The sequence below is a fragment of the Orbicella franksi genome, chromosome 3 (genome assembly GCF_964199315.1).
Source record: "Orbicella franksi chromosome 3, jaOrbFran1.1, whole genome shotgun sequence".
NCBI lineage: Eukaryota > Metazoa > Cnidaria > Anthozoa > Scleractinia > Merulinidae > Orbicella > Orbicella franksi.
In genome coordinates this window covers 14,310,001-14,322,500 of record NC_138147.1, presented here as the reverse complement: position 1 = coordinate 14,322,500, position 12,500 = coordinate 14,310,001, and the positions used below count along the sequence as shown (strand labels likewise).

Genomic DNA, 12,500 nt, shown 5'->3' with positions numbered 1-12,500 from the left:
GGCGAGTTGTCTGGGGCGAATTGTCGAGGGGGCGAGTTGTCTGACATTCCGTGTGTTTTTACAATTTTGCAAGGCGGCCTTTTTTGAAACAGCTTTGACAATCAAATTGCTAAGTCTCGAGAATGAACCACTAAGTTGCATTCACAATGAATGTGTGGAATACACAACACAATGGGTCTGGAACTTAGCATGACTTTCACAGTATCCCAATCGGATCTAGATCGATTTAGACCAGTGAACGCAGAATAAACCATATTCTTGTTCTCGGTATTGGACTGGAACTATCTTGTAATGGAGGCTCATGTGGGGTAATATCATTGAAAAGAGATGAATGTCATTTGCATTTGAAAAGACTCCCCACATTAGCCACAGTTGCAAGCTGGTTCCAGTCCAATACCGGCAATACGAATACAGCCCATTGTCAGAAATTTTGGACTTTTACTGGTTTGACAATAGTTCTAAACTTTTATTTAACCATTGAACGTGGTAAAATACATTTCATAAGTGTGTGAAACAGAACAAAGTTGGTTATTGGCTAGTAAGTTCAACATCCGCAAAATCTGGCAGTTTTTGCCCTTGTGAGCAACACTGCTGTTATTTCGCCAACAGATTTACGGCGTCTGAGAGCGACTATAACTACAGCTTCAATCCATGCATCTCCTTCACGTTAGGAACTTCAGTGGAAGGAAGTGATTGTCAGTCTAAAAATGATGTAGCGGTAAGTCCAGCTAAGTAGGAACTGTAAGAATTTAACGAGAAAGCCGAAGTGAGATGTCAGCTCCGAAAATATAGTTGTACGTAAGAGTTTCTTTTTCAAACTGTAATGTTCCTGTAGTAAACGACGCGATCAATTATTCCATGAGAGTCCCTTGTCTATGTGTAGACATGTATCTATTTAAGAGTTAGATTAAAAGCTCGAGATTTCTTTGAGATGATAGCTGTTGAGGCCGAAGGCTGCGTTAGCTATCATTTGCAGTGTATGACTCCAACATCCAAACTGCTCTAGAATAGTCTGCGTGCAGCCGCTCTCTTTAAAGTATACGCAGTATGCAAATTAACCTTTACGGTCGTCATGTGAACGTTAAAACTTTCTAAGCAAAGCATACTACAACGCAAAACAAGGCCTGACCTGATCTCTTCGAAACCTAATTGTATTTCAGGTTTGTCGATGGCACAATTACGCCCACAAGATGATAGGAAAACAAAGTTCAGTAAAATTTGGTCGCTACAAAGGCACTAAGATACCAATGCTGCATTATTGTGGGTAAGCCTGTACACTTAATAACCGATTTAACGTGATGTCTCGTCTTCCTATTTTATTGTGTAAATTATATACTAGTAGGTGGATTACAGGTTAATAGTGTTTGCTTCAGGAGAGAAATAGTGAAATGTCCCCGGCTATTTTGTTACCCTCGGACGTTCAGGGGTGGATGCCACCTCCATATAAGGTCTTTTCAAAGTATTACAAAGACGATTTACTCTAAGAGGCTGAAACTTTCAGTAGCTGTTTCTTCATCCTCCGCAAAAATTGGTCTCTGACGTTACCATGGCAACTGCAAATTTAACTTTTTTCGGCCAAATTCTTTACTTCTCAAGGATGTTGAAGGAGAAGGTCACTCCAAAAAGCTTACTTTTTTTGTCCTCGCCTATAGCAAGTAAACATTAATTCAGCTTTTCGACTTACCGAAGTTTCTGCCTCTGAACTGCCCGCTATCATGAAGAAATTGGTCTCGAAAGAAGCGACTTCGGAGGCCGCCATTTTGAAACTCTCTTCGCAGCCAGCCGTGCTTAAGTGACGTCATTCCGTCCGACTCGGACTCGGTCAGCAAAATCTATTTTTCCAAGCGATTATCCACTTCACTATCTTCAACCTTATCATTTCGGAGTTTGGAGCGTGTTTGGCTCAAAATAATGTGGCTCAAGAGCAGCCATAAGTCAGAGTGGTAGTTAAAAGGCTATTAGGAAGCCATTTGGAGAAAATCTCTCGGACGGAAAAAAGTCACGAAAACGCGGCCAGGCTGCCTAGTACTGTTCAAAATGGCGGCAGCGATGTTCGAATTTTGGGCTTCTTTGGAGACGAATTTCATAAGGAATACCTACACTTTAGAGGCTGAAACTTCGGTGAGTGGCTTAACTGAGTGCAAGGTTTTTATTAGCGTTGACAAAAAGTATACATTTTTTAGAGTGACCTTCTCCTTTAAGGCGAGGCTCACAGCCTAATTTGCATAAAATCTGAAAACAGCCATAACTTTTCTGCAGCGATTTACCAAAATACCTTCAAACTTGGCAAAGATATAAAACATAACAACCTTAACTCATTTTTGGTTTATGATCTTGATTAGTTGGGTCACGTGACCCGTTAAACGGTTGGCGAGATGCCATGTAACGGATATGAACTGAAACGTCATAGTAATTGTCTTGTTATCCCTTATCAGGAGCCATAATCGGGGACGGAGACCGTAAGCGCGCGCCATTTGTAGTCTTGGGGCTGTCCCCATGATACGGGACAATTTTTCTATTTTTAGGACGAATTGCGCCATCGCATGTGGCACACGCGCGTTCATGCTGAGAGGATTTTTGCGGATGTAGGGCGGTGGAAATGGAGTCCGAAATTCTCGAATTTTTTATGCTTTTGACGCAAGACTCAATACGTTTATGTCTGTTGGAATTCTGCTCAAATTTGAGTGAAGTCGGTGAGGTAAGACAGTGTCGAATTTAGGTATGTCCCTCTTTATATCGCTGACCAAGTTGTGTTCCGCTGCTTCTTTTACAAGAGCTCCACATTACTCCACTCTACATTTTACACATGTTGAAGATTTAACAGCTTTTCCATAACACAGCAAAAAACTAGTTGGATATATATATGTTATTGGCCGGCTGGGAGGTCCGTAGAGAGAAAAACTTTGACCGAGGTCGCAGTTTTTCACTATACGGACCAACCTAAGCCGGACAATAACATGTTGATCTTTTTTTCTTGGGGTAAATTGGCTTGCAATTGGGTTTGTTTACGTAACTTTGTCATTGAATTGGCTTTCGCACCGTCTACAAACCATTCGTAAAAAATAAATCTAACAAGCGAACGAGCCAGTAACTCAGAACTAAACAAAGAAAGATGTATTAAAGAACAGATTTATTTCGAACTACTTTATGTTAGTTGCATTTAGTTCACCTGTTCAGTTCTCCGTAAGTGTTTTTCCGGTTTGAAATTTCGTGCTAAGATTGAAGTTGTACTACAAAAACAATTTCTGTCAGTCGTTGCGAATCACTCGAAATCAGAGTTTTCTACCGCAAATTGAGTGGCAGATAGCGAGGAAATTCGTGAAGTGTAATCCACAGAAATTCTCTCAAATACAGCAACGATCAGAAAGGTAAACTCGACTGAATTTGACTAATTTTTTACTTAAAATTGTACGCAGAGAAAGACAGGATTACGCGCCATTGCAGCGCCGAGCTACAAACAGCCAAACAAACTCTCACAACTTCAAAAAACTCAATTGAATTTACTTACGATGACTTTTCTTGCCATTTGAAGGTGAATAGAGATAAACTTGCGTTGATTAATCGTCGATGGAAGTGTAAAAAGGGCGAAAGATTGACGATTACCGCTAATTCGTTCACGAAAATAGATGAACTCGACGGATTCCGCCCGTTGTGGGGGTCCGGGTGAGAAAATTCCGCCCGCTCCAGGAACCAATCAGATTGCAGGATTTGTTGAATTCCGCCCGCTTACGAGCTGAGAAAAAGATAAATTTGGATATAGCAGCGTTTCAGGAATTCAAAGTCTCCCTCCTCTTGCCACACGCCTGCGGGGATTTCGCCAGAGTTTATCGGGACCGAAAAGTACAAAAAAAATTCCAAGTTTGAGTTTCGCTTGAATTGTGAGCAACCTTGATTTTCATCAAGGCCCAATGAGTTTACGTCTGTAGATACTACTCAGTTTTGTTCGTGTAAAAATGCAATAAACTGTCTGTTGTCGATGAATAAGAGGACCCGCCGATGCGTGTTTTGTACAGTCAGTAAACATGAGAAATTGGACTTCCGCACTTTCGTGTGAAAGTGTGAACGTACATCGAACTAATTATTTTCGCACTGTAAAATTTCACTATGTTGAAGCATCTCAGCACAAAAGATAACGAAAGAAAAAATCTTTGTCAAGATTTATTGAAATTGCACGCGCTGCACTAGGCAAATTAGCCACTTGCACGCATCTGACTTTCCTTTCAAAGTCTTTCGCTAACTCGGCAAACAAACAGAAACAATGAGAAAAAAAACAGGTTTTGGTCATGATTAAGCATTTTTTGAGAAACTCACAAGTTACCTCGACATCAGAGTAGAGCGTTTTCTTACATAAGCCGTTTTTATTCTTAAGCTTAAGGTAATTCCATCGAAATAGAACTCACAATAGATTTTCTTTCATACTTTACCTGTTGGTTGCTTATATCAAGTGAACTTGAATTTTAAAATAAAAAAGGAGGGTCCCAGTACTCGTTTAGGAGTAGGAGGACCTTCAATAAGCCCCATATTTCTTTAAATTATCCGCTTTCAGAAACGTTTACATTTGAGCAATTCACTTAACGCTTTGTGAGAGCAGAAAGAAAGGGAGAAAGTTAAGTGAGAAAAACATCAATGGGTGTATTGCATCAATGTTAAGGAGCAATTTGATGTGCGTTTCATGATAAAGGCACCCATATTTAGCCGACAGGCATTCAATATGTTCCACGCACGCAGTGTTCTTGAGAGCACATATTGTCTTTTCCGAACACTAGCTACGTTCTTATTTTCTTGGGATGTTACTAAAACGAGGAACGGGAAACGGGGAACGAGGAACGGGGAACGAGGAACGGGGAACGGGGAACGAGGAACGGGGAACGGGGACCGGGGGAACCGGGGGGGACCGGGGGAAACGGGGCGACCGGGGGGACCGGGGGAAACGGGGGAACCAGGGAGGAACCGGGAACCGGAAACCGGGAAACGGGAACGGGAGTCTGGGAACGAGTGTGCAGCGGTAACCCGCCTAAGAATTCAATATGGCGGACAAAGGGAAAGAAAAGGAAACAATTTGGGCAAATGTGACGAAGTGTTACGGTTGTAAACTTGAGTTTCTACCGGCTGTGCCCCTAGATCATGTGCTCAGTACGTTCTTGTTAGAGCAGAGTCCGATTGGTACTGGGATAAACAAAGCATGAAATGGCGCCTGGGGTGAAAATCGAATCGGTATTATCACAAGCTACGTCCCCAATTAGTCAGGCCACAGTCGAGCTGCGCGAGCTGTCATATCAATATTTAAAAATAGCAACACGCAGTAGGGTTATCGAATGGTCTTTGCGAGCATTTTCGAGCATGCGAGCAGTGCGTGTTATTTTTGCGAGCACGAGCAGTAATCATGCGAGCAGAGAGCACTTAAGAAAATACAGATGGTGAGCGGCGAACACTCCGTAAATTTTCCACTAGCTGAAATCTCTCTTTTATTAAAAAGTTGTTTTGCGTCAAGTAATCCGGCTGACACCGCCAAAACAGGACAACAGACGCAAAGCTAGACAACACGTTAAGATCTTATCGCTTTTCAACCAAGGTATTCCCAGCAGGTTACATATGGCTTGTTTGATGCCTTTTGATGCAAAATTACGTCACGTATATATTAGTTTCACGTGAGTCATTGGGTGGACGCTAAAGGATATCTAAAGCTTTCTAAGGCCTTATTCATAAGCAAGTAGGGTCCTGGAGGGTAGGGTAACCCTGTAACTAGAGTTACCCTTCCATGAGGGTCAAACAAAGATAGCCCGCGTTTATGGGCAAAATGTTTCAGGTAGGGTTACCCTACTACCTGGGACTGAACTTTGGCCGGTCAGTTTCAATAAAGCGTCAACAAAACGAGAAAGCATTTTTCCACAAACATTTACAGTCTTCATAGCTCGTGCATGTTTCCCCAATGTTTCCCAGTTTTGCCATACGGGAAACACTATTTCCAGCATCAAATTTTGTTTCTAGGTGCAAATTATGCTTCCGCTGCACGGCAGAGAATTTTAACGAGAATCCGAGCATGCGAGCAGTTGCAAAAATTTGCGAGCACGAGCAAGCGAGTACTCGTGTAATTTTTGCGAGCAATTCGAGCAGAGGCCAAATTTTGCGAGCACTTTCAAATTGAGTGGGACCATTCGATACCCCTCGCAATATGATATCGAGGACAAGTGACATAACACAGGACCATCTTTAAACGTGGGTCGTCCGCTGTCTTCGCATTCGGCAGCTAGTATGGCGGCCTTTCGGAGACCGGCAAGTCAGCTGGCAAATCAGGTGAGCAGCAGATAAATAACATGTGGCCTGGCCGCTTTGTTAAAGACAAAATATATGAAGAAACGGGCAAGGAATATTCCACAACAATGCAAATGCTGGTGAAAGATGACCGCGGAAAAGCGACTGCGTGACACTCGGTATGTTTTCAAATGACATGTTGTCACGTATCAGACGAAAAACAGTCTTTATTCTCTGTCTTTGTTTTGTACCCAGTCTGCAGTTTTGTAACTAGTCTGCATTTTGTATCCGCTCTGCAGCCTGTAGTCTGCATTTTGTACTGATCGATTGGGGTAGCATGTGATAACACCGATTCGATTTTCTCCCCAGACGCTATCTCATGCTTTGTTTATCCCAGGACCATGTTGGACTTTTGGGCACAGCCGGTAGAAACTCACGTTTACAACCGTAACACTTCCTCACATTTCCCCAAATTGTTCCCTTTTCTTTTCCTTTGTCCGCCATGTTGAATTCTAAGGTAGGTTACCGCTGTACACTGGTTCCCAGACTCCCGTTCCCGGTTCCCGGTTCCCCGTTCCCCGTTCCCCGTTCCCTGTTCCCCGTTCTCCGTTCTCCGTTCCCCGTTCCCCGTTCTCCGTTCCCCGTTCCCCGTTCCCGTTCCCGTTCCCCGTTCCCCGTTCTCCGTTCCCCGTTCCCCGTTCCCCGTTCCCCGTTCCCCGTTCCCCGTTCCCCGTTCCCCGTTCCCCGTTCCCCGTTCCCCGTTCCCCGTTCCCCGTTCCCCGTTCCCCGTTCCCCGTTCCCCGTTCCCCGTTCCCCGTTTCCCGTTCCCCGTTCTCCGTTCCCCGTTCCCCGTTCCTAGTTTTAGTAACATCCATTTTCAGCGATAGTTTTTAACTCTGCAATAGAAATTGGTCTATACTCACTGTATAGAAAATACCGTTGGGTCCCCGTACTCGTTTCCGAAAAAAAACGATGATTTGTCCCTCCCAAGCATGCTTTTTAAAGATGCTTGAGTAATTCCAGTTTGCTACATCGAACTGCTCAAATTCCTGAATGTTTACATTCCATAAGCATTCTGGCTTGATTTTGTATTAATTTCCGCTTTTTCTTGACTTTTTAAAGATAGTGAAATCCAAGATGGGAATCTAAGATCGAGGAACAAATGACGTCATTTGACGTCATTGAAGTATAATTAAACCCCAACACAAGAACTGAGTCGAAGAATTGTGCGTACGTCTGGACGTTATAAACTGTTAGGTTATATGTTAGTTTTGGGTTGTCTTTGCTTAAGGTGGCTCAAAACAGTTTTCTGTTTTTTTTTTTTTGAGACTTTGAACTGAGAATAGAACTAGTTACGATTTTTCAGGCTTGGAACTGTACTGTTTTAAGTGGCTGTGCTATTTTTTAAGGTAACTCTCCACTGTGCCATTCATTGTGTTTAAGTTATAACTTAAGGTTACACTGTCCTGTTGCATAGCAACAAACTTGACCCACTTTTTACCATCAATTACATCTATCTTAAAAACTAAGCCAGTGACCACATATTTTTTAAATAAAAATCTTTTTATTACACACAGAAGAAACAGCAGGCAAAATTATTAAAAAATTCTGTAGAGTGGATTTTTCTTAAATTAAAAATAAAAATAGAAATTTCCAAGTTGGAGAAATTCCACTCCACAGTTTTTTTTTTTTTTTACAATTTCGCACGTGCATTCCGCTTCTGCGGTTGAATATTTTTATGCTTAAAAAAGTAGAGTCACCGGATCTGTACGGGCCCGCAAATGATCCCGGTCCGCAAATGATTCCTGTACCCCAAATGATCCCCAAATTGGATCGCAGACCAGAAATGATCCCTAGATTGTACCGCAAACGATCCCCGGAACGGAAATGGTATCTTCGCCGCAAATGAAGGAAATGACTGGACTCAGGAATTTGGACAGTGGATTTATTTCATCCATTTTTTTCCTCAAAATTACCAACAGCCAATTTATATGCAACAGGTTCTATAGGTAGCAAAAGCAAGATGTACAGTATTTGAACAGTTTAAATCAGTAAATTGCACAACTGTAAAAATGATATCCAGCGTCATGAATTACAATGTAACACGACAACAAGACACTTAATGAAACTGGAACATGCATATGTAATTTTTTTGTTACCGTTTAGCATCAAAGCTCCTAAATATGCACTGATCGATGACCTAAACGACGTTTAATGAACCACTCTTAAAAGTTTAACAGTCTAACGCAAAAAATTAACTGGAACAGTTCTTTTAATTACAATATCTCCGCGAACAGGAAAAGTCCAAAAATGACAAAAGTACGCAAGTTAAAATGACAACGCGAGAAGACGAGAAAATTAGGTAACGGGTGTTTAGATGTTTGCAAGTTCTTACAAAAAGAGAAATTTAAATGAAATTGAAGCTTGATGATGATTCGGACTAATCTGACTTGCTACGCAGTCGTCACAAAATACACTGTCGTCGGCATAGACATGCAAAAGGCCATTCTCGTCCTCGAATACACCATGGGAATAGCACTGAAATTTCTTCCCGCATTTTGGGCATATTTCATCTTCGGTAATTCGCCCTTCGCCATACTTTAATTCCAATTCTTCAACTACCTCTGGTTTCTTGGCCGCCTCCTTGTCCATTTGTTGAAGGCTGTGAAAGTGGCTTTCAGCTTCATGGCCAAGCAAAGCAATGCAGTCGAAATCGGCGTCCTCTTCACCATGCCTAACGGTTGGATAAATCATGTTTAAGCCTTCTTCTCCTAAGCTTGATACCACAGTAACTGGAATGTCAAGCATGTTTACCAAGCCTAGCAAGGCAATGTAATCACCCCACTTGCCGTCCATGGACATCCGTCTCAGGTATGTCTCCCATCCACCGTGATTCACGAATTCTCGATCTGAAGTGAATACCGTTGGGGGTGGTCGGGTTACTTCGCAGAAAGCATACTACACCTGCGCGAAGTTGTGATGCTGTCTGAGAGGGCTTTCCCATGCGAGTGAGTTGGTCGCTCATTGCGTGAAATAGACAGTTTCCGTCTTTGGGTGTCGGAGGCTGGCGATAACTGAGACCTGCACTGGCACCTTCTCTGTCAAGCTTACTTCTTGCCGATTCATTGTGGTTGGCATCCTCTCTAAAAATCCACTGAAGATTTTCAGGCAAATCTTGAACCCTGTTGGTTCCAGCTGTCGCGAGGTTTAGTAAATCACCTGCCATTTCATCGCGCGGTTGATCCAACTTTATGTCGTCATAGTTACACTCCTCGGAAATCAAATGCTTAGCGAACAGGCAAGTAAAAACACCACAGTTAGTTTTGTTCATTTGCTTGGACACTTTGGGAGCTCTTCGTCCCAGTTGTTTTCCCGAAAAAGCTCGCTTTCCTCGGCAGGTAATAACTCGCATTCCTTTCTAATGAATATGTTTTTAATTGTGTCAAGGACAGTTTTGTACGTGTAAACATGGCAGCTAGCGGAATCATAAACATAAAGACAAAGGTTGTTGATGCTGATAACCAGAAGAAACCAGTGCTCTTCGCGGGGCAAGTGTACCGGTATCATGACGTTTTCATACTCCCACAGTGATTTTCTACCAATGTACTTTCTATATGCATCGTCTCCGCGTTCTAAAGGGGGATAAAAGTACGTGCTTCCAAAGCTAACTGTGTTTACTTCCGAAGTTGCATAGTTCTTTCTGAAATAATGAAAATAGAAGTTAATAGTGTCACCGTTTAACTTTTCGTCAGAGATCACTTGATGTGTTCGTGCATCTAGGATACTCTCCTTTCGAATTGCCTTTGGGAGTGATCCACGTACTTGGTCAACCTCAGTGTTACTTTCAGATCCAGCTTGTCGCTTTCTATTTCGACGAATCTTCTCTATGGCGATTTGTTGCCGCTTATTTTCCTCTTCCTTTGTCAACGAAGTGATATTGTCCACTTTAAACCAAGTGTTTTTGTTCTTACCTGTGACTGGATCATTAAATTCAATTTATATTGTGATCGGCGTCAATGATACGACCATCACAGCTGCTTTGTAACGAACTTTTTTTACCTTTGACAGATTTCTTTGATAGGGATTTGGACTACGACGGCGTCTTCTTTATAATACAAGGAAGGAAGCTGACGTTTCAATTCTCTTTTCCCCATTTTCTGCACTGCGTTATTCGAAGCATTCAAAGCTTTCTTCCTCAAAACATCTCGCTCACTTGCTAAGTTGTTTAACTCTTCTCCCAGCTCTGTGAGACTGTCGTAGTTCGCATCGTCAATATTCTCTTCTGGAACTTCAAAGTCTCTTTTTTCACCATGAAATGGCTTATTTCTTGGTCTGTTAGAAGGGCGACCAAAATATACTTCAAATGGTGTAGAAGGCCAAGTGACCTGTGTGGCGATTCGTTGTAGACCTTTTTGGTACTCGGGGAGGTTTTCCACCTAATTTAGATCATTTTCACAATTTATCATGTCAAACTTGATTTTTGCTTTCCACGTTCGTTGGGAGCGCTCGTCTTTCCCCTGAGTTTGTGGACTGTATGCTGCACTGTTAATGATGCGAACGTTTAGTGCTTCAGATATTGGCTTCACTACACCCTTGAACTCTGTCCCTTGATCACTTTGCAGAATTTCTGGTGGACCGTGTTCATTGTAAATGTCAAGTCAGTGTTCCGCTACCTCGCTTGACTCCTTTGCTTGTAAAGGACGCAGGAATACAAATCTACTAAAAGCGTCAATAACAGACATTATATACTTGTATGTGCCACCATCTATGGTCGCTAGCATACTCGCCATACTCACTAGGTCAACTTGGTGCCTCTCTTGTACTCTTCAAGCCTTAATAGGTGGTTTTCACATGACGTCGCTAAAATTCGACCTACAAAACTATTGGTCTTCCTGAGATTTTACTTAAATGATGTATAAGAGCAGCTGAAAACTAATGTTCATACAAATTTTCGCTCCGAATGGGTTCTTGGTTTTGTGATACACTACGCTTAAATTTCTAAGCTTTTGCGTGACGCGGCATTTACATGACGGCTTAGAGAGCTGTAATGATGGTTAAAAGAGTGACTTATTTCGGAGAACTTGGTTATCTGAACAATTCATGTCTTAGAAAAAGTATTATTCTAATGTTTTAGAGTTCCTTGAGGGATAAATTCACTCTTTTGTTGCAAAACTCAGTGTCAGATGTTTCTGTTGGTTTCCGGCCGCCATGTTGGTGCCCATAAGATGGGCACCACCATGGCGCCTCCATACGAATCTCTATAAATTTGGGTAAAACATTTCTTGGCATATCTCGCATAAGAAAAATTGCTGTGACCAGAATTTTGGCGAGAGTCTTTGCATATTTACCTTCTTTCATTTCCCAGATTCTGGACTTTATCTATTGACCGGTTTTAATTTTTATTTTGATCTATTTTGAATTGTGTGACACTGAAAACCAGCAATTGGTCCGAGGGGAACTTTGTTTTGGAAAAGCGGTCTCAGTTTTTGGGGTTGCTTCATGACGTTCAAATTTTTCTGTATGGCGTTACGGGCTAAGCCACTGTAATGATGCGAAGTATGCACCTTGAATTTCCTGGCACCCTCACCTTTTGTTTTTTGGAAAGCGCGATCCACTATTTGCGCGATTTCTAATTTTCGTGCAACCATACCATTCGATGCCCTGTATATAATGCGTTTTGTTAAGCAGCCAGTGATCGGGTCGTGAATTTCTTTCACTTCATACAAGTTGGTTTGCCATTTTCGGTAAACTCGTGGCCTTAAGCTTCCTTGAGAATTTTTCGGCCAGTCAGTTAAGGTTCTTGTTCCGCTTAGAACGCTGAAAAGCGCATTATAAACGTCATGGTCTAAAGGGACACTTTTTCGCTGGGGTTAAGGAGCAAATTAAAAAAAAAATTCATTTAAGAATTAACACATCAAAAAGTGTTCAAGATTAGGGTTCCTGTAAGGTACACATCTTAGTATTTTTGACGGGGTGGGGCTGAGGCATTTTATTCATCTACAAAAGTAACCTCCTAAGCAGACGCCCTTTGGGCTCGTCACGCGATCTTTCTTCCCCACGAACGTGGCGGAGGAAGATTGCGTGACGAGCCCAAAAAGAGTCTGCGTAGGAGGCTATTACAAAAGCGGAACGTACAGGAATGTTTTTCGAATAAAAAACAGGAACGAGAATATGCAGACAAAACTCATTCATTACAACCGCATTTGCTAACTCACGGTGACCGAACGGAACGAACATTTTATTTTTGA

At 42.1% G+C, this 12,500-nt stretch overlaps 1 protein-coding gene and 1 pseudogene across 3 annotated transcripts in view; both read left to right on the top strand.

The window, feature by feature from the left end:
* Positions 1–11,324, top strand: part of LOC145481412 (uncharacterized) — a 34,143-nt pseudogene extending 22,819 nt beyond the window's left edge. The window contains exon 2 of the transcript XR_014048639.1: positions 11,150–11,324. The product of XR_014048639.1 is annotated as an uncharacterized LOC145481412 (transcript). The remainder of the gene's footprint in view (positions 1–11,149) is intronic.
* LOC145481427 (uncharacterized) overlaps positions 1–12,500 on the top strand; it is a 46,793-nt gene that overhangs the window by 6,431 nt on the left and 27,862 nt on the right. For both annotated transcript variants that reach the window (XM_081459913.1, XM_081459912.1), the window contains exons 3-4: positions 610–718; positions 1,161–1,264. In XM_081459913.1, coding sequence (XP_081316039.1) covers positions 610–718; positions 1,161–1,264 — 213 coding nt within the window. The remainder of the gene's footprint in view (positions 1–609; positions 719–1,160; positions 1,265–12,500) is intronic.